This window comes from Rhinichthys klamathensis, unplaced genomic scaffold (assembly GCF_029890125.1).
Source record: "Rhinichthys klamathensis goyatoka isolate OS25496 unplaced genomic scaffold, OSU_Roscu_1.1 h1tg000110l_1, whole genome shotgun sequence".
Taxonomy (NCBI): Eukaryota; Metazoa; Chordata; class Actinopteri; order Cypriniformes; family Leuciscidae; genus Rhinichthys; species Rhinichthys klamathensis.
Window position 1 is genome coordinate 3,237,918 of NW_026606648.1, and position 23,074 is coordinate 3,260,991.

At 37.8% G+C, this 23,074-nt stretch overlaps 1 protein-coding gene across 2 annotated transcripts; it reads left to right on the forward strand.

Annotated features, from left to right (window-relative positions):
• Window positions 1–2: 2 nt before the first annotated feature.
• topbp1 (DNA topoisomerase II binding protein 1) lies at window positions 3–22,680 on the forward strand. Of its 2 annotated transcripts, XM_056254184.1 has the most exons (28): window positions 4–190; window positions 551–650; window positions 752–886; window positions 1,118–1,261; window positions 1,414–1,595; window positions 3,085–3,278; window positions 3,366–3,560; window positions 4,209–4,372; window positions 4,538–4,701; window positions 5,268–5,518; window positions 5,600–5,904; window positions 6,002–6,174; window positions 8,990–9,201; window positions 13,667–13,989; window positions 14,182–14,370; window positions 14,441–14,556; window positions 14,696–14,819; window positions 16,798–16,962; window positions 17,063–17,159; window positions 17,253–17,448; window positions 17,700–17,929; window positions 18,476–18,615; window positions 18,695–18,797; window positions 20,491–20,654; window positions 20,737–20,865; window positions 20,947–21,036; window positions 21,181–21,342; window positions 22,396–22,680. In XM_056254184.1, exons 2-28 carry the CDS (start codon window positions 564–566, stop codon window positions 22,531–22,533), a joined length of 4,572 nt encoding a protein of 1,523 aa, XP_056110159.1. In that variant the 5' UTR covers window positions 4–190; window positions 551–563; the 3' UTR covers window positions 22,534–22,680. The 2 variants fall into 2 exon arrangements, with proteins under 2 accessions (XP_056110158.1, XP_056110159.1); XM_056254183.1 differs by having other exon boundaries at window positions 3–190; window positions 20,737–21,036.
• The last annotated feature ends 394 nt before the right edge of the window (window positions 22,681–23,074 follow it).

Consider the following 23,074-nt stretch of genomic DNA (forward strand, 5'->3'; position numbering starts at 1 on the left):
AGAGCTAGTGGCGCGAATGACTGGAATACGGCTTTCTCTGAATGAAATACACACAGATTTAGTTAATAAGTTATTCAGTTGTCTTATAAAATAGGTATTTATATGGGTACAGTTGCAGAAATGATAATAAAAATTAAGTTGAAATGAGATCAAAGTATTTTAGAAATTAGTTGTAATCCTCTGTCTCGCGGTAAGTCTTCGTTTGTTATTATAAGTGTTTGTTTTATTTTAATAACTTAAATAAATAAATGACTTGGTTTTTAGAGCTGTGCGACAGTATGACTCGCTTTGATGTCTTGTTTGGCCATATGTTTATGAGATTATCAAAACAACCTGCCATGAGAAGCTGATTGATCGTTGTTATTGTCATAAGTAACATCCGTTTTTTGTTTGATTTTTGTATTGATTTCCTATTTAACTTGTTAAAGCATAGAGACATGTTACATTACAGAATAACAACGTGCGATAACGGTGTACTAGCAGATGTTTACATGTTTCTTAATGATAGTATTAAGTCCTTGTACATTTGTTTTCCTTCCACCTAATTTAGATTGTAAGCCACCATGTCAAAAGGCAGCAGGGATGCATATATTGTGAAATTTGTTGAGCGCAATGGACAGAAGACTGATCTGGCTCTACAGGCCTATAAGGTGATACATGTGAAATTCTTCTTAATAGCTATCATTAAATGCCCCCTGGGTTAAAATAATGTATAGGCCTTTTGTTCATACAGTCATATGCTTGTCTTCAGGCAATAGTGGAACTTCAGTCAGAGAAGTATGTGCAGACGGTGGACGAGGAAGCCGCACTAGAGCTGGACCACAATGACAAATCCCTGTTTGTGTTCAGTGATTTCACCAGCAATTCCTTTGACCACTGCAGGAGGGTGAGGATTCACCTTCAACAGTGCACATAATCTGCTTTTTGCGGTGTATTTTTAATTGCCAGAATTTCAGTGCATCAATAATCTCTGTATTATTTACAAAGATGCTTCGAATGATGTAGAACTTCAGTTGTAATACCTGAACTCTTGTGTTCTGTCCATTTATGTTTCCCTAATTGTCCCCGTATTATTATAAATATTGATAGTCTTCTAAAACTCTGAATGTTTTTGCAGCTGGGATGCAGGATCGTGAGTCCTCTTGTAGTGCTGTTCTGTCTGCAGAAGCAGAGATGTGTTCCCAAAGCAGAGCAGCCTGTTTACAACATGGCAATGGCTGATATCACTATCTCCTGCACCAATCTCGACAAAGAGGCACGGGTACGGAGAAAACATTTATGATTAATGCTAAAATATTATTGTTATTTTGTCCACCTTTGCTTACATTAGCTGTAAACTGGAATTGAAATGGCGATACACTTATATGTGCAGTTCTGCACTACAAATAAGCAGCTGTTTTGTTGTTCTTGTAGAGTGAAGTGATGGATCTTGTCCAGCTGATGGGTGGACGGGTTTACCGTGATCTCAACGTGTCTGTTACTCACCTGGTGGCAGGTGAAGTGGGGAGTAAGAAATACCTGGTGGCCGCAAGCCTCGGGAAGCCCATCCTATTGCCCAGCTGGGTGAAAGCATGCTGGGAAAAGTCTCAGGATAGGTAACTCATTAACTTCTACACGGTCAAATTAGTTATTTAAAGTCACTATGAAATCAACATTGATAATTATCAGAGTATTAGAGTGGATTTTTTTTTATAGATATAAATTATTTATTTTTCTTTTTAAATTCACATGCCCTCGTAATCTTTAATCAAACTATCTCCTCGCAAAATTCACCCTAGCATTGACATCTCTTCTCTGCCTGTGCGTTCACACCGCCGCCGGCAAGAGCGGCAAAATTCGCTCTCGCCGCTCTGCCAACGACGCTGTGGAAAGATTCGTGGACGGCTGGACGCTCTGACGTAGATCGAAGGCTTGGTCTTTTTTAAACTATTTAAAGGGGCCGCAAAGCAAACATGCATGTCGATCGTTATTTTTGCAGACTGACCAAGTAGGGTATAAGTTAACCTCATGGAATCTTTTAAAAGTGAAAGTAATAAATTGATCGATGGAAAGAACTTAACAATTATAGTGACATGTTTGCTAACGAAATAAACCAATTAAAAGCCATTTGTGTGGTGTGGCTTTTGTGTTCATGGTTAAGTGCTAATCTAATTTGCATTCCCGCTGAAAAACAAGCGTTCTAGCGTGAAAATCTTGCCTATAAATAGTGTTGCGCGCCTTCTTATCAAATTCAAATGATCATCCTCTCCTCTATTTTGCTTGGGAACTAATGTGGTCGGAACAGGACTGCGTTCCCTAGAATCCTCTCAAACGGAACACTTCTAAATTCCGATTGGTTGCCGCCGAACCGCGTCATGGCTCATTACCATGAAGTTGACCTGACTTCAACTCTCTCCTCGCCGCTCTCGCCGTCCAAGACGCGCCGCCCTCGCCGGAGCTCGCCCGACTTCCGGCCACTTTGATGCTCTCGCCGGCGGCGGTGTGAACGCACGGCGATGAATGTCTACCAGGCAAGAGCTGGACAATAAGCAAATTTGTTCAAAATCAAGTATCTCCTTGTTTGATAAAATGTTTCAAAATGGATATGTCAGAATTCGGAAGAAAAGACGATTACAATTTTCATTTCAAGCTGACTTTAAAGTCGGCATGAAACGGAACTTGTGATAGTCTTTTTTCCCCTATTGTGAAATATAGCCGAGTGAAACAGCTTCTCGAACAAGAAAAAATGTAGGATGGACTACAAATAGTAGTCCCTCCCGCCGAAAAATAGAGGAGAAATATTCAAGTTATTTTGATTAAAGATAACGAGGGCACATGCATTTTTATTATTTATAATAAATCATTTATAATAAATATAATATTTGAATTGGCAAATTTGATTTCATGGTGACTTTAAAGGGATAGTTCACCCAAAATTTTTAATTCTGTCATCATTTACTCACCCTCAAGTTGTTCCAAACCTGTATGAATTTCTTTCTTGTTGAACACGAAATAAGATATTTTAAAGAAAATGGGTAACCAAACAGTTCATGGACACCATTGACTTCCATAGTCTCTGTCTAAAAACATCTCTTTTCCCCCTAGTGTTTTCCATCACTCTGAGCTGAATACAGAAGACTATCGGTGTCCAGTTCTTAAAGGCTGTACAGTGTGTGTGACGGGACTCTCTACTGTGGAGCGTAAAGAGGTTCAGAGGTTGTGCGGTCAGAATGGAGGAAGCTACACGGGGCAGCTCAAGATGAATGAGTGCACTCATCTCATTGTCAATGAACCCACAGGTGACCCCATAATCTCTGACCCCATCACAGTGTTTTGGGTTACAGTCTTAGCATGTTCTTCACTTCAATTTGTGTGTTGCATTTCAGGTCAGAAATATGAGTTTGCCCGTAAATGGAACGTATACTGTGTGTCCCTGCACTGGCTGTTTGACAGCATCGAGAAGGGCTTCTGTCAGGATGAGAGCAGGTATGTCATGGGGCGTGGAGAGAAGAAGAGAACCGAGGAGAAGGCGGGCAGACCCAACACGTCCACTCCTACAGGAGGCAGCAGGAGCAAAGAGGGTGCGGAGTAACCCTTTTTTGGGGGGGGGGATCATTTATATTTTTGTTCAGCAAGGATGCATTAAATTGATCATAAGTGACAGTAAAGACATTAATTAAATTACAAAATATTTCTATTTTAAATAAATGGCGTTCTTTTGAACTTAATTCATCAAAGAATCCTGAAAAAAAGGTATCACGGGTAGCAAAAATAAATAGGCTAACTTTTTTCAACATTGCTAATAATAAGAAATGTTTCTTGAACACCGAATCAGCATATTAGACTGATTTCTGAAGGATTATGTGACACTGAAGACTTAAGAAATGATGCTGAAAATTCTACTTTGACATCACAGGAATAAATTACATTTTAAAATATATTCAAAATACAAAACTATTATGTGCAATTGTTATAATATTTCACAATATTACTGTTTTTATTATATTTTTTATCAAATAAATGCAGCCTTGTTGAGCATAAGAGATTTCTTTAATAACCATTAAAAATCTTACAGACCCATGAACTTTTGAAAGCTAGTGTGTAAATTGACAATACACAAGATACACATAAAGCACAAAAACATCACCTGAATAAATCAATATTATCACTAATTCCTATGTCTGATTCATTTTGATTAATTGAATTTATTTTGTCATTTGTTTGTGCAGACGGTCCCTCACTTCTGGGATTGAGTCATATATCCAATATCAGCATGAATGTAAATGAAACGGCCCTCACCACTGCAGGAATCAGCCACATAGAGACTCCTGATCCGGTCGACTCATTTGACATCACTGTCTGTCGAGTAGATGACCTGTTGGATGGCTGTAAGGTTAGTTTTACTCAAATATGAGTGTTTCCTGCATATTTATAAGTCACACATTTTGGACATTGTTTAGATTAAAAATCTAAATGAAATCATGTTGCATTTGTGTGAATTTAACTGTTGAATCTGAAATAAAACAACCTTGTTCTCTACCCCCATTTCTTCCTGAAGTTGTACCTGTGTGGCCTTTCCGGAAAGAAACTGGAGAAACTGAGGCGGATGGTGAACTCTGCTGGAGGTCTGCGCTTTAACCAGCCCAGCCAGGAGCTCACGCACATAGTGATGGGAGAACCAGACCAGAGGGTCAAAGTCTTCCTTGACAAAGCCACTCACAGGTCAGTCAAAATCTAAGTTGGGGTACAACTAGGCATTGTTTTATTTTATCTAGTTTTTAATTGCTTTATAGGTTTTTAAAGGCCCAACTAATAAAGTTTAGGTTCCAGGACAGGTTGCTATAAAGGACCCGATATACTTTAAGCGAAATCGAAGAATGAACTGGTGTGACTTTATTTAAAAAAAATCAGGCCAAAACTAGTTTGTTTGCAGTTCGAGTGTGGAGTTCGAAACAGCTATCCAAAGAGAATTTTCTGGAAATGTTTTCTATGGCTGGTAAACACCTTCAAACCACCTTTGGTCCGTGGCGATTACGTAATAGTTAGGTGTGCATCGGTGTATATAGCTGAACAGCTATTCCGAACTTCTTTTTGCATCTACTTCGCCGTGAGTGTATTGGGGCCTTTATGAGGACTTTGGAGGGAGAACTAGTTGTTGAATATGCAACGTTCATAGCACATGTCGTTCAGTTTGACTCTTCCTATCTTCCTAAATTGCCATCCTTAGCCAGAATAAGGTGCAATTTAAGCATTTCAAATATGGTTCTCAGAGATGTTCTTCTCCATAGACCTCCTATAGTGACCGTGGAATGGCTGCTGGACAGTTTCTCCCATGGTACTCTGCTCCCAGAGGATAGCTACTTTCACCCCTCCTTCCTGCCCCCTGCCCCAGCCGCTGTTGATTTGCCAGCTGCTCAAAAAACTGCTCCCCGTGCCTCCAGACCCTCTGTAGCTCCCCCTCCTGCCCCTAGTCCAGCCCGTCAAGCCAGAGCAGAAGAAGACCTGCTCTCGCAGTACATGGAGACTGACCAGACTGTTGGTGAGTTGATAAATATTTCATTTTTCCTCTGTCTAGTCCCTGTCTGTCTTCCTCATTCTTCCCTGACTGTCTTTAATGTAGTGGAGCTGGCTCAGGCCACTAAGAGTACACGGAGTCGGCAGAGCGTTTTGCTTCCAGAGCCTCCAGCTGCACGGAAGGACTCAACCTTGGTTGAAACCTCAGAGGGTGCCCTGTTTTCAGGGAAGCGCTTCATCTTGGTTGGTTTTGGAGCTGAGGCTGAAGCCCAGCTCTCAGAGCTAGTCATGGAAAACGCTGGGAAGATTTTGGTGGGCCGCTCGAGAGCAGTGGCGCATTACGCCATAGTGCCACTGCTGGGCTGTGACGTGGAGGCCACAGTAGATGAGGTCGTAACAGATACCTGGCTGGTAAGAAAAACACAGAGTTTATGCACAGACAGACAAGATACCTTTTGTAATTTTTTGTCATTCTCTACTACTGACCTGTTTGTGTGTGTGTGTTCAGGCCATGTGTTTGGAGCAGCAGTGTGTGTTGCCGTTAGCCTCTCATCCTCTATTCACTCCAGTGACAGTGAAAGAGGGCTTCTCTCCTCTTAAAGACTGTGTGCTGTCCGTCAGTCAGTTTACTGGAGCTGAGAGAGACTCTCTCATTCAGCTTGCCAAACACCTGGGAGCAAGGTGAGACCTTTTCACTGCTCACTGAGATCTTCTGCTCACCTTCTAGGCAGTTTCAAGTTCATAACAAAACTTCACAAGCCTGAAGTGCACACAACTTCTTTCACAGGGTTCCCGCGGATCCTTAAAAAGTCTTAAAAAGTCTTAAATTAGATTTTTAAAATTTAAGGCCATAAAAAGTCTTATAAAGTCTTATTTTTACTTATGAAAGGTCTTAAATTTTTGATGACACTTTGACTTAGACATATCTAAAAGCTTTCCAAATGAAAACCATCTAATTAGCGTACGTATTTTTATTTATTTATTATTCTATCTTTGTGGATTTGCTAGTTCACGTGACATTTCGCGTCACTCGCGAGTCGCGGCAGCATAACTGTCTCCTGCACGCGAGAGGAGAGAAGGAGAAGATATGTCGTAAATGTCAGTTCAGTTGTAAGTTCATTCTTTATGTGCGTATGGTGTGCGATGTGTATTGTCTTTTATGATATTGTAATCATTGTTTTAACAATGTACGAGGCACTGCGAGCTGACATCGCATTTGTCTCTCGTGCTTTCACTGCGTGATGTGTGCAGTGTAACTGTTATGTCCCCAAGTTAGTTTTTGTCTTATATTTATATCACATTATGTTCCTATATTAGAATATCACATCAGAAAGAGTGCCGTTTTCCCGTGCACAATTCCAATTGTGATATTTATGTTATACAACAGTTAAATTAACAATAAGTTAACATTGAGTTACTTTTTAGACACAATATTGTCAATATTGTTTGTTTTCCCTTTATTTCGCCGACTATAATTTCAAAATGAAACCGTAGCAGAGTCTCAATGCAACCGACAGCGATTATTTCTTGACTGAAATCCGCGTTTTGAACGAATCACTTGCTTCTTTCCCGAATGAATCAGCCGTTTGAACGAATCGGTTGAATGAATGACTCCTTCAACTCACTTATTAAGACAGTGATTTGCCGCTGCGGTTTCATATTTAAAGTACCCTTTAAATAAAATGTTAAAATTAGAAATCATTTCATATTTAAATATTGAATATTGATTTAAAAATATATATCTCATAGCTTTATTTATGCAGTTGTAAATGGAGTGTAAATAAATTAATGCCACTTCTGATGCCGCTTCTGTCACCTCTGCACTGCAAAGATGGATTTTGATTGAATGATTTAATTTGACTGTAACAGTGGTACTGTATGATTATTATATAATTAAGTATTATTGTATAATTACTGTATAATTTAATTTGAATGATAGTATTTGACATTAAAGGTGATGCATAACTCTAAATAAGTTTAGAAAAAATGTCCATATATAGGTGAAAATGCCCCTGAAAAAATCAATTTAAGGTGGCAAATATTGCCCCTTAATTAAAATATTAATTTCTGTCACTGCTGTGAACTGACCACTGCATAGAATATGAAAAATATGAATATCTTTGTGAGTCAGCTGTCAACAGCAGACCTAAACCAGCCATGGCACCAGCACAAAAACACAATCAGTAAAATATCATCTAATTATTATCAACAAAACGTTGCAAATATCAAGATATATTTTTGTCAATACTGCACAGCCCTAATGTACGGTATTAATTTTGATTTCTTCAGGTTTTAAAAAGGTCTTAAAAAGCCTTAAATTTGACTTTCAAAAGTGTGCAGGAACCCTGTTTCATTGTGAGATGTACATGGTCATTAATTCAGTTAAGGATTCATCATACTAATTCAAATTGACAACTTTTTGAATCATTTTAATTATCAGACTACACTGAAATGTAGGGCTGAACCATTAATTGAAGAAAAAAAAATCAAAATCCCGTGTTTTCAGTGTCACAGAGCTCCTCTGTTTGCAGTAAATGCTGCTCCACAGGAGCTCCATCAGCGCTCTGAGTTTGGGTTGCTTATAACTTGCGTTTAACAACGCAGTGTGTGCCACCCGTTTCACCAGATTTGCACTTTTTTTGCACCCGTTTATAAACCTGCTACCAATAGAAAATAAGCTTTAAAGAGATAGTTCACTCAAAAATGAAAATGGTCATCACTTTTATTTGTAGCAACAGTAATACAGCATTTTCTCTATCACACAATATACTTTAAAGTTAATTACATCCTGTTTAGCAACAAGTCATCCATCTTTAATTAATAATAGGATATTCTATTACCGATCTAGCTCATTGCAATGTGTGCAACAAGTCAAGTGTCTCATAGCAGCCGCCAAGCAAACGCACAGAGTAACTTAATAACATCACCACACATGTAAAGGTATTTAGTATGCTTGTTTTGATCAAGTAAAACAGCGCTGCGTTACCCCACAATTTTAGTTTATCAGATAAAGTAACCTATATGAGTAGTAATTGAGCACTTGCTGCTGGCTGTTTTATTAGAATGAAATAAAATAATATGAATTTAAGTGATTAAACGTAACTTTAACAAAGTTCATGTTCAGGGAAGAGGGAGCAACAACTCCCATGATTCCACACTCATTCACGGTGTCAAGCTACGCCTTTGTTATTGTTTTAGGAAAAAAAATTACCTCTAGAGGTGAAACTTGCATACTGTGCCTTTGATGTTTGAAACGTTGTAATTTTCATTTGTACTTTTAGTTACATTTCTTAAATACTCAAGGTTTTGGTATTTTACAGTAAAAATTGTATTACAAAAGTAATTTAAAAAAAAAAAAAAAAATTATGTGTGATTGTGCCAAATTGTGCTGCACTATGAACATTTTTTTTTTGCATCCAGAATTGCTGAATTCCTTGCAATTCTCAGATATAATCTAATGTTTTGTTATTTCTCTCCCCTACACTTGTATCGGCAGTGTTCAGGATTACTTTGTGCGGACCGCTAATCAAAGGAAGGGAATGCTTGCCAGCACTCATCTGGTACTCCAGACACCTGAGGGCACCAAGTACCAGGCAGCCCAGAAATGGGGTTTCCCTGCAGTCACGATCCGCTGGGTTTTAGAGTCTGCCAGAACAGGGAAGCGTGCCGATGAGGGACGATACCTGGTTTCCCTGCCACCCTCTCCAGGTTAGTCAGAAGTAGAATTATAACTGATGATCTCAAGTGTTTTTCAGCAATTATATGTTGTTACTGTATTTGTGAGCTCTCTTTAATAAACATTTTGTGATTGATTTCCTTTTTTTTAAATTGAATATAGTCAGATAAACAACAAAAGATCTGCACTTGCTTGTTTTCTTAATGAATTATTAGTTTTTAATTATGCAACAAATCACATATAGATCAAGATCAAATGTTTCGGCAATCAACCTTCTTCAGTAAATCACACAATGTTACTGTCCCTAAGATTCATTAAAAGAGTGCGAGTCCAATGATCAACAGGTGGAGACTCTCATCACAGGTGCTTCTCATCCAAAGAGTTTACAACCTAAATCAGCAAATCACAATTAAATGAATCCAAACAAACAAGTCAACACTAAACACCCAAAACACTTGCAAAACATTCAACATACACAACAACCACAAAATATTCAACACATCAATCACAGCACATACAAATCATTAATTTATAACCTTCAACATCTAAAATGACAAAACAAATACTTACAAAATCTTCAATTTAGAATAAAAGTTGAGAATGATCAAACACATTAGGCCAAAAGCAGTTCATAAATCCATTTCGCCATCCACTTTCACTGAACAAAAAAATCATGATTAGAATGATATGCAAGATAAGAAAAAATAATACAAACAACAACTTTCTAATTAAAGAAAACAAGAGAGGTCAAAGTCTTCATTAAGACCCAGAGGAGGCATGCTGTTTAATCGATACATCGAGTAAGCTTCTCGTTGTAAGTTTTTTTTTTTTTTTTTTTGTGTTTGTTACTTTTTCAATACCTATACAAGTTAAACCCTTCATTTCATTATAATGGTTGTGAAAATCAATGTTGGGCAGTAGCGTCGCTACAAGTAGTGACGCTACTAGTTTAACTACATTTCTCAGTAGCGTGGTGGTGGTAGCGTCGCTGTTTTCTGAATCAAATAGCTTTTCACTAGCAAAGCTCTTTTTTTGATTAAGTAGTGCGGTAGCGTCCACACAACCTACATATTTCCGAACCTACAAATCGGAAATACAACTGCTAAGTATCACTGATGCATAAAGACTATTTAAAAAGGAACCATGCATGTTCCACGTCTCAGTGAATGAATGGCTCAGACGCACGGATTCGTTTACCACATACACACACAACACACACTGAAGCACGCTCGCGATGTTTTCAGCCTATACGAGGACATTAATGCATGCACTTCATCTACACAGCCGCTCCGAGAGTCACTTTAGCAGCATTTTAGCTTGATTTGAGAAACTATCGTCATATCAAAAAAACACAGAGAGACTCAAAGGTCTACATGGCAACCTGTCAAAATAAAAGGTTGGTTTAACCTTTGAAGAAAGTTTTGCTTAAATCATTAGGCCTACATTTTAAATAAATTGGTCATTACAATTTAAACCATAAAAAAACATTTCATAGTGCCCTTAAAATGTAATTTATTTTAAAATTTTAATAAATTATTGTTAAATTGTATACGTTTCATGATTTCAATTAATTACACATGTTTTTGATTACAAAATTTATATTTAACCATTAAAATGGGAGTCCAGAAAAATGAAAACCAAATAAAGCTAAAAATTTGGAATGTGGGGAAAAATAAAACGGATTTCATAGGGCTTACAAACCAGCTTTTTGGTGCATTACCAACACCTTCTGCTCCGTATGGTGTGACATCACGTACTGTACCAATATCAATCCTTGGGCTGACACGTGAGAAATGTACTTAATGGAAAAAGATGCACACACTCTTGACACCTGGTTTTGTTATAGTTTTATATAGTTATATGGTTTATAGTTATGTTAAGTTTTTTTTTTTTTTTTTTGCCAAATTGGTTTGGAACAGTTGTTGAATAAACAATTAAACTGACAAATTATGCCTGTCTATATTTGATTGACAGTTTTATTGATCACTGAGATAGCATTGACTTGGAATGAAGTTGGTTCAATATAAAAATAAAATAAAAATAAATAGCTTAGATGTAGTAAACTACTTTTGCCATATCGCTGTAGCTTAGCTTGCTACATTTCTCAGGGTGGTAGCTTCAGTGTAGTGAAGCTACATTTAATGTAGAGTAACTGCTAGCTTAGCTCACTACATTTTCTTAGTAGCTTGCCCAACACTGGTGAAAATGTCTAGCAATTGGCAAATTAACATCACATCTCCTAATCGCAGATTTATATTCACTGATACGGGTTTTTAATGGACGAATAGCTTTTCCAATGTAAAGGGGCATTTTAAAATGTAAATAACGTTCAATGTGGTGCAAGCAATTATTAATGATTTAATAAAAAATATTTTACCAGAATGTGCGCCAATAAACTGCTTGGTTTTAATTATTGATGAACAGGCTGCACAATTTCTACAGGGAAAACAACCTCTTAGCCTACGTTCAGACTGCCGGTAAATGTGGCTCAAATCAGGTTTTTTTCCTCACATGTGACTGATGTTCTGTTCTTGTCATGACCGTGTGAACCGCACAAACCACATGGAATCTGATCTTTTCGATTCCAATTTGTGCCACTTCCATATGTGGTACTAAATCCGATACAGGTCAGATGTATTGCAATGCGACCTCAGTCTGAACCAACACAAGCCCTGAAAAGTGAAGCCAAAATGTCTTGATCGGCCCCCAGTGGCTGGTCCTAGTATAGGTCATAAACCCCGCCTCCCCATGTTATTCAACGGCAAGTGAGACCAACTAAACAATTAAATTACACTTCAAATATTGTTTTTACAAAGATGGTTTCTGTCATTTACTGTAGTTTTTATCACGCTGATGTAATTTTAAGTGTTTGTTTTTAAAATGAGTTTGTTTTTAGTTAGTCATTTGATGTGGTGGTGTGACATCATGATTGACAGCTGTGATTGACAGGTTCTTTGAGCGAAGTAGTCACTGAAGCACCAACAAACTTTTTTTCGGGATCTTCAGAGGACTGAGGAGATTGGAGCTTTAAAATGAATATCTAAATTTCTATAATTAATTTAAAAAAAGTGCAGGAGCGTGTGCTTGCGATACATTCTGCGAGAGTGAGGGTGGGGCCTTGATTTCGCGGCTTTACTTCCTGCTCACTACTGCGCATGTCTGGTCCCGAAATCGCTGACAGTCCTATACATAGATATCCATAATAAAGGCTAGATGTCTCGTCCGCGCTGCTGGCCAATGGAGGTTGTCACAGGCAGCTCGCTCACTCGTAACATTGTGTTAATTGTGCATGTACCATGTGCATGTGCAATAACCATAACTTGCTCAATTTTCTACCGATTTTCAAACGGTTTGGTTTCTTATAAATGTCAGAGATGTAGTTATGACACTGCACACTTATGAAAAATAAGTGTATAAATAAATAATCAACCAGAATTATCTAGCCACGTTAATAACGTTTGTAAGAAACCAAACCGTTTGAAAATCCGTCAAGATTTCAGCAAGATAAGAGTATTTGTGTTCTCACCATACATCAGTACCACAGAGCCCGCCAGAAAGCTAGCCTGTGACAAGATGGCCGCCGGTGATGACGATAGAGACTCCGCCGTAAGACATCTAGCCTTTATTATGGATATCTATGGTCCTATATACAAGCAAAACATGAGGGCTTCATAAATCTGTAAAAACTCTGCTCTCCTTTTCACATCCTCTGTTTTTTTCTATTGCCTGCACTTAAATTTGCTGGTGTCTGCGGCAGATCACACAATAAATAAACTCGTAATCACTTACTTTTAATGTCCTTTATGTTTAGATCCATATGAAAGTGTGCTACGTGGCGTCTTTTTATCGGTCTTTTGTGCATGTTCCAGACCATGATGTGTTCGCCCTGGAATCTGATATTGGCCACATTTAAAACAACAATGTGAACAGCTATACAAAAATATCGGAATTGAGCACCAAGACTCGCTTTTATAACCTTCTGAATGTATTTTATTCATGTATTTTGTAACCAACCTTCAGAATGTAGCCATATACATGTTTTAGTCTTATCGGTGAATATCAGCTGTATCAGATTTTACCAATCTATTTGCTATGTTACTGGATCTTTTATGAATGAATAAAGGAAAATCTTTAAAAATATTCCCTAAAGAGGGATTGGTTGAAAGAATATAAAAAAAAAATTATGATGCCCTTAATTAGATAAGACTGTTTATTAAAAGTTTACAGTCATTTGACCGAAAATGATTTCCTGTTTTCTGTGAACTTGATTAATTAATAATAATTGATTATTGTTGATAATTGTTGCCTATTTTAAATTCTTTAGCCTGATTGTACAATGATTTAAGCCGAATGGTGAAGTGCACTTATTTTATTTTTTTGATTTGCAAATATTTAGATTCATCAATTTCTATACATAAAATTAAGAAATGTCATACACCATCATGAAATGGTCACTTCAACATTATATTATTGCTTTCTCTTTGTGATTTCCCATAGAGAGAAGTGAAGACAGTTTTGTTGGAGCATCTCAGAAAGACCCGCCGCCTGTGCGCCTCCTGCAACGCTCCCCAGAGCTTCCCCTACTGGGCCCACAAAACAGTGCTGCCATCACCCCCCTGGACACGACTCGCTTTCAGAGCCGCACTGTCCGTTCAGCAGTCAGGAAGTTGAGAGAAGGAGAGGAGGAGCAGGCGGAGGTGTCAACCCCAGGACAAGAGGACGCCAAAGGAGCCCTGCAAAAAGACTCCTCCCTCCAACTAGACACTCCCTCTCGCTTTCTGAGCAGAGACCGACTCTTCGGACCCTCATTTAACACTAAGGTCAGCTGGAATTTCAAATTCAGAAAACATCTTTTGCTTTGTTTTGGGTTAAAATGTTGTTAATAGACTGATATGAAAAGGTACAATGGCAAAACCAGCCTGCTTAATTCTAAGGGTCAGAGAGGAGTGGATGATTAAATAAAACTAAATGATAACTAAGTTTTGTAATGTGTTTGTACGTCTGTGTTGCAGGATGTCTTTGACCATTTACAGACTCCGGGTAATAACCCACAGCAAGGTCAGGGGGTGGAGACTCCTCTGTCAGAGGTCATCGAGAGGAACCTTAATGCTGCAGTTGCCAACAGTAACCGCAGTCATGTCACAAACCTCGCAGCCATAACTGCCAGTCCACAACTGGAAAAAAAAGAGCCTGAACCTGAGGTACACACACTCGCATATACACTTGCTACGTTTATCTGAATACAGATATTTACAGGTGTGTGTCTTGCAGGTGGAGCAGAAGACTGCAGCTCCTCTCAGGGGGGTGGTGGTGTGTGTGAGCAAGAAATTAAGCAAGAAACAGAGTGAGCTCAATGCAGTGGCCGCCTCTCTCGGTGCAGACTTCAGGTATGTAACAAATCGAAATATCTGACTCTCAGTGAATCAAACTAAAATTACATGCATCTAAAACAGTGCCAGCTGAGATGTTGGTAAGGCATATTTTAGGGTGAAGGGGTGGAAACTAATGCCATACTGTCTATTTTAGGTGGTCGTGTGACGACTCTGTCACTCATTTCATCTACCAGGGGAAAGTTGGAGACAACAGTAAAGAATACAGAGCTGTCAAAGAGAGAGGACTGCATATAGTGTCACAACACTGGCTACAGGCTGTACGTACATGCAGATACTTTTAAATGCATATTGCGCAAAAAAAAGTGTCTATGAATAAATTAAGGTTGCACCAATAATAAAATTCTGGCCGATACTGATGACTAGATAATAACTTTTATGTTATGGCTGGGAAAAAAACTAGTGTCAAGACATTATATTGTACAGTATGAAAAGTGCAGTTTCATTTTGAGATCTGCTAAAGATTATATTTAAGTGTTATTAAACTAGTATTGTTTTTAAAGATTAACTTTGAGTGTTAGATGATGACAAAGATAATCAAAATGTGAAAATTGGGGAAATGAGCATAAAAAATTAATTATGTGAAGTTGCCGATAAATAAAAAATGGGTAGATTACCAGTATGGTATTGATGTATTGTACATTCCCAATGGAAATATAAATTATACATTTTTGTCAGAAGTTGCAGGAGCTCTTGGAGTACATCAAAAATAGAACAGGGCATCAGTTTACTGAAATCACTGATTATAATGGGTTCTATTTACCTTTGTCCCGTTGCGCCTCTGGCATCTGGTGTAGACACGGTGTTATGCTCACCAAGGCTGCATTTGATCAAAAATACAGTTAAAACAGTTATAAATACTGTGAAATTATTACAACTTGAAATAACTTTTGTATTTATAAATATTTATATTTGAATGTGAAATTTTGCTGATTTGATGCTCAAGAAACAAAATCTTGTATTTTTCAGGATTCTTTAAATAAAAGAAAGTTCAAAAGAAGAGCATTTATGTGAAATAGAAATCTTTTGTAACATTAAAAACGTCCTTACTGTCACATTTGATCAATTTCATGCAACCTTGAATAAAAGTATTAATTTCAAAAAAAAAAAAAAAATTATAATAATAAATTATACCTTACCCCAAACATATGATTTTGAATATTGATATTGATTTTATAATTAGGTATACCACATTTACCATATGTATTATGTTAGATGCACAATAGTGATACATCACACAAAGGACAAACAAAATGCATAAATCTTGTTTATTTTGGTTTCTTACCAAAAAGGCTAGTCTGGTGGTAGTATCTAGCTTTAATAACATGATCACTTAGGGTGGGCAATATGACCAAAATCTTAGAAGCAAACCACAGCAAAACTAATACTTCCCTAATACAAGTTAAAAGTTCTTAAGTAATCAGTCAGTAATGAAATAAGAACAAAGAAACAAATGCCAATTGAACAAATAAATTCAACATACAGATACAAACAGTGCTTTTTTTCCCTGTTGTTGTGTGATTAACATCAATGGCTCAGACAGCAGGGGGTATATTAGGTTGCTTTCACTTTAAGACATACAGTAATGCGTAGATCCAATACTGACACGTCCCAAACTGTTTTATCCCCCAAGCTGTTTGTTCACTTAAGATATAACCTCCAAGATGGACTTTTTTACATAATTGTGTGTATTTGACCGCTCAAGCGAATAAGCCTTGAAAGAGAACACAAGTCAGTACTCACATGCTGACAGGCGGCAAGCTCACACACAGAAATCCGCAGCCAGTCTGACATTGGTCAGTATTGAATTGTGTTCTCTTTTGTGGTATACAGCGCTTTCAATAACTCTTTTTTTAGTAAAGCATATAATTTGGTCATTCATTCATGATTCTTAATCGCTTCGCTCGGTCCTTGGCACTTATGTGAGACGGCTGGTGAGAAAGTTTTGCTTTCACTGTTTCACACTGACATAATATGCACAACATCTGTATCCTTGTGATAATAATGCATTACAACTTTAAATTGAGGATAATTCAATTAGATAATTATTCATTAATTTTTGTGATTATTTTGCTGTGAAATGGCGAATTTATCTAGGATCGCATAAAATTAATTTTTTCATTTAGTTGATTTTGCATTTTATTCAGCAATCGTGGAATCGCAAAGATCTGGAGTGACTGTAAAGCATTGTGTAAAGTTTTGAGATTTCATTAAATTCATTGTCCATCCCAATTTCAGTGTGCAGATGAGCAGAAGCATGTGTCGGAGTCGCTCTACCCTTTCACTTTCAACCCCAAAATGAGCCTTACCATGAGTCAGATGGCAGATTGCACTCAGAGGTCACCTCCCCCTACCACCCCCCGCACCAGACTCAGGGCGTTCACAGAGAGTGAGGAGACCGGGGTGAGGGATTAATAACTGCATAACCATACTCTTCAATCCACACATATTATTAAGCTTATTAAGCATTTTTTTACATTAAAACAATGGTTTTTTTTTCAAGCTTGGCCCTAATGACGACATAACAGACATCTCAACTCCTCAGCGAGTCAGTGTGGGAGAGCCTGAGAAAGATCAGACCCTCAGCAATGAGAGAAAAAGTGAGTCATCTTTAAAGATGTGTCTGATTTATGATCTCTGTTTTCTCAAATTCACAGCTTATTTTCTCTCCTTTTTTCTTATCCCTCCCTTAGGTATTACAGAAGCGCTGGAAATGAGAGAGAATCTTCAAAGGCAGCTTCAGGAGATCATGTCTGCCACTAAACTGACCAGCGGTCGTCGAGGCTCCTCACGGTTGGCCAGAACAGGCTCCGGGGGTCAGGGCTCACCCCACACCCCGGACAGCCTGGGGCGAATGGGTAGACGGAGCCGCAATTTAGAGGCCATACGGTATAAAAGCAACACTACCCAGAATACTCTCTCTGATCCCATCGGTGTCTCAAAGCTTGTGGCATCTGAGAGAATACAGCAAGAGTTTTCAGTTGTTCACTAGAGAATGTAGACACAGGACATGTTCCTTGCTACTGTTTTTTTCTGCATCCTGTTCACCTGCATCAGATGCTGGTCATCAGCAAGGCTCACTTTTTGCTTTGTGAAGTTGCGTTTTTAAGATTGCATGTTATAAGATTGTGTTTTGGCAGGATGTCACGTCAAGTGGATGTGGACCTGAACACCGAGCCGTCTCAGAGTGAGCAGATCGTGTGGGATGATCCCACAGCACGAGAGGAGAGAGCTAAACTGGCCGATAACCTGCAGTGGCCTGGAAGCCCCTCCCAGCACTCCGAACCTCTAGCCCTCGTCCCGCTGCCCCCCTCTGACCACGCGGCCAATGGCAGGGACTCCATGACTGACTCTGAACTGGTGGAAATGGGTATGCAAGGTTTTGCATTTGAAAAAAGTGTTCAAAAGTTAGGAGTTGGTAAGATTTTTTTTTATGTTTTTGAAGTCTCTTATGCTCACCAAGGCTGAATTTATGTGATTAAAATACTCTATTTTAGTATATTTTAAAAATGTAAATTATTCAAAGCTGAATTTTCAGCATCATTACTCCAGTTTTCAGTGTCACATGATCCTTCAGAAATCATTCTAATATGCTGATTTGGTAGAAAGAAACATTTTCATATTATTATCAGTGTTGAAAACTGTTGTACTGCTTAATATTTTGTGGAAATCAGGATACTTTAATAATGTTAAAAAAGATTTTTATTTCAAATAAATGCTGCTCTTTTGAACTTTCTATTCATCAATGTCTTTACTGTCACTTTTGATAAATTGAATGTGTCCTTGCTGAAAAACAGTATTATTATTAATATTATTTTTAACGTACTGACGCACCGTTTTGAACGGTAGAGTGTGTGAGGAAGTGAAAGTACAATACAAATGTTCTGAATGATTCAACTCTTCTGACCCTTTCTAGCCGCATTTGAAGTCATTGATGCACAACTGAGGCCAAAGGTGACCCCGCCTCGAGTCGCCACGCTACAAAAGCCTGAAACACCTGAAGCTCCTAGTATTGCTTTCCCCATTTCTAAAACTGCAGCCGCTCCCCTTCCACCGGTACACATACACCTATCCATGGACAGCAGTTCTAATTATTTTTATTTAAATCTGATCTAACTCAATCTGTTCTCAACAGATTGAAGATGAGGACGAGGTGAAGAAGGATCCTCCACGATTCCTGCTGTCTTCATTGAATCCGCAGGAACGCATTGACTACAGCCATCTCATAGAGGAGCTAGGTCAGTACACAATACAACTTAGTGTTTCCTGTTTCTTCCACTGGGTGACTTCATATTGTCTGTCAGTGTACCTCACTGCATTGTATTTCATTTTAAATCTGCTAGTCATCCTGCTTGGTCTTATGGTCCTTTCACACTGGCAGTTTAGTATAAAACAGGGCACAGTTCACATGAAAAATTGGTTATGTGAGAGCTGCCATGGGTACCGAACCCGAGACTTACCAGTAGGAGGTGGTCTGAGCTCGGTTGCACTGGAGCTGTGGTGTGATTTGCGTGGATGTTAAAGCAACTCGGGTGCTCACTTGTTCAGAAAGTAAAGTAACCTGCGCATGCATTTTAGCCAATGACGACATCATTAGTTAAAAAAAAAGGGGTTTACGGTGATGATGATTTACTTGGGATATAAGCAAAAGTGAGCATGGATTGTTAATCGCACATAGTGAGTGCAATCGGAGCGGCTAATGAATGGCTCGTAGTGATAATTAATAAAAAAACACAATATATTGACCCACGTCCTGTTTTCTATTATGCGCCATGCACATTTGTGATGATGTAAGATGAACGCAAATGCACCAGGGTTTGATAGAATCAAGTTGAGTTTGAAACCTGACAAATGCTGCGGGGGGAGCCGGGAACAATCGGACTTGGACAACAGCAACCATGCCCAGTGTGAAAGCCCTCTTAGGGAACCTCAAGACAAGTCACCTTTATTTATATAGCGCTTTACACAATACAGATTGTTTTAAAGCAGCTTTACAGTGATAACAGGAAAACAATGATTCAATGGTGCAGAACAGAAGCAGCTCTAAAAAGACAATAGTAAACAGTCATTATTCAGCTGAAGTCAGTTGTTGAACTGCCATGCGACTGGCACTGGCAGCCATTCCGATCAGACCACGTCTTTGGGAGCTTTTAAACTACGCTTGGCAGAGCATAATAAAATGGGACAGAACGCAGGGGTCCTATGATGTTTTTAAAGTTTGAATGTATTTTTTTTATTGTCAGAACGTGGCATTTGTGGCTGGAAGACAGCACAAGACAGTGTAATGGCCAAAGACATTCATCTCGATTTGAAATGTTTTTTTAAGTGCATTTTACCATGAAAACTCTCAAACTAATAACAACAGCATGCTAATTAAAGAACTGTCCCAAAGATATAAAGCAGAAAAAGAAATGCATACTTGTTAATACTTTTATCCAGTAAAATAATGCATTGAACATTTACATTAACATTTCTATTTAAAATAAATGCTACTTTTTTAACTTTATATACATCGAAGAGTCTTGAAAAAATGTTTCAGTTTCCACAAAATTAAGCAGAACAACTGTTTTCAACATTGTTAAAAAAAATCTTCTTAAACGCATTAGATCAGCATATTAGAATGATTTCTGAAGGATCTTGCCATCACAGGAATAATTTACATTTTAAAATGTTATAAAATAGAAAACAGTTATTTTAAATTATAATAATATTTCACAATAATACTGTTTTACTGTATTATAAATAAAGCCTTGGTGAGCATAAGAGACATATTTTAAAAATATTATTACTATGGCTTTTTATATATATATATATATATATATATATAAAACAACCTCACGACTAGTTGGTTGTTGGACAATTCAATTGTTGTATCCTATCCCTAATTGAATTTCTGTTATATGATGCGTATTGTATGCGTTACCTGTGCAGATGGTGTTGTGCTGGAGAAGCAGAGTTTTGACCCCAGCTGCACTCACGTGGTTGTGGGTTATCCTCTGCGCAATGAAAAGTATCTGGCCGCAATGGCAGCGGGCAAGTGGATCCTTCACCGCTCATACCTGGAGGCCTGCCGTGCAGAAGGACACTTCATAAAGGTGTGTCTCTGCGTTTGTGTTCCCTGTCTTTCAGACATGATCTTAGATGATGTTAATGTCCTGTGTGTGTGTCGTGTGTTAGGAGGAGCAGTATGAGTGGGGCAGCAGCTCTATACTGGACGCTCTGCCGTCCATCAACTCTCAGCAGAAGAGACTGGCACTGGCAGCCATGCGATGGAGGAAGACTCTACATGGCGTCTCAAACAAGGAGGTACACATATATATGTATATACACTTGGCATGGATGAACCTGCAAGTACATGGTGCAGTGCCTGATGCTGTTGATGTGCAGGGAGCTTTTGGCGGCTGGACTGTAATGCTGAATATTGACCAGGCCAGAGAAGCTGGATTCAGACGCCTGCTGCAGTCTGGGGGAGCCAAGGTCTGTTGTCTTTTGTCATATTGTTGTCTCTTTTGATTCCAGATTTAAAATATTGGTTTTCAATGACGTCACAGGCAGTCGTTGCTATTTCCCCCCTCTGTATTGTTTCTTTGTCCTGTATTAACCCTATTTTTTTCTGTATAGGTGTTACCAGACCCTTCTCCCTCGCTGTTTCAAGAGACCACACACCTGTTTGTGGATTTTAGTCGGTTAAAGCCGGGTGATGTCAGAGTGGACATCAGTGAGGCTGCAGCTCAGGGGGTCAAATGCCTAAAACCAGAATATATTGCTGATTACCTCATGCAGGTGAGACAATGATTTTTATTTTATTTTTATTAAGCCTCTTGGTTTTCTGTGCTTTTTGTAGGGCTGCACAGTTTGGCAAAAAAAGAAGTTGTGTAATTATCTATTTAATTATGAAATAATAATTTTAAGGTGTCATTGTTGTAATTATATATTGAAGTACTGCGTAATATTAAGCAACCACATGTACTTACTTTAGGGTTAGGATTTGGTTGAGGGTTAGTTGCATGCAATTATACATAACTTACTGTTATTACTATGGTAACATATGTAACAAGGACACTGTAAAATAAAGTGTTACTGGATAGTTTACCCCAAAATTATAATTTTGTCATCATTTCCTCAACCTCAAGTTGTTCCAAACCTGTATGAGTTTCTTTCTTCTGTTGAACACAAAAGATATTTTATAGAATGTTGCTAAACAGACAGTTGACGGCACCCATTGACTTCCATAGTATTTTTTTCCTGGAAGTCAATGGATGCTGTCATCTGTTTGGTTACCAACATTCTTTCAAATATCTTCTTTTGTGTTCAACAGAAGAAAGACACTCCTTTATTTTACAGTAATATTATTATTATACAGTATTTATTCTAATATTACAATTACCAAATTAAAACAAACAAAATAATAAATGACTTGTAACATTTAACAAAAATCTGTAAAAAAAAAAAAGGTATAATATATAAAATATAATAATTTTATTTTGCAGTACAACTGTAGAATTTCAATACTAATATATATATCACTGTCTTCATTTTCAGAAGTTAAACCACTGAGCTTCTCTTTAGTTGCAAGTTTGTGAAGACTGTTGGCCCATGTTGCCTTCACAAATGTATATTATAAGTGACCCAAACTCGGGCATGAGCGATTTCGGTTTTATGTCCATTAATCATGCAACCCTATTACACCTGACATTTAATGTACCAGAAGCAATAATGTGGAAATTTGATCACAGTAATTGCTTGTTCTGTTCAGCTCTGAAATGGTTGTTGAGGCAACAAGTTGTATGATTTAATAACTTTGCCCTTTAAAAAATTTTTTTTTTTTTTTTTCAGGAGCCATCTCCTTCAATGGATGCTTACTATCTTCCTGGTGCAGCTGCAGATGATCTAGAGAAGGTTCAAGATACATCTTCACGCAAACGGAAAGCATCTGGCGAGATGTCCACATTGAAGAAGAGTCGTGTGAGATGAAACCGTCCTATTTCATGCTCAAACGTAATGTGTATTTAATATGTATTTAATTCATTTTATTCATATTACATTGTAAGAATAAGAATTTGTCTGTTGTGTCAATAAAAAATAAATTCATAATGTAAAAATTAGAAGAAATGTTTTTTGTTTTTTTAAGATTTCTCTAGACATCCAATTTAAACAGAATTTCACAGCTTGTATGTTTGTTTTATGCTAGACATCTCTGGACTGACTCTGATGTACAACCACTTTCTGCCCTGCAGAGGGAGCAATCTTCACATAATTTGATTTATTGATTATTTTAGCCATATATGTAGTGCCTATTACATAAACATGTTTACACACCCTCAAATGCATGAAGTAGTACTATATAAATATAGTTAGAAAGTTGCTAATTATCTGGCAGCCAAAAATATATAATACATTATGTACAGGTGGACTAATTGGACAAAGAAAATTAAAAGGCTTTATGTTCTCAAATCACTATGATGTATTATATAATACAGTCTGTTGCATGTAATTCTGTTTAAAAGTGATTTGT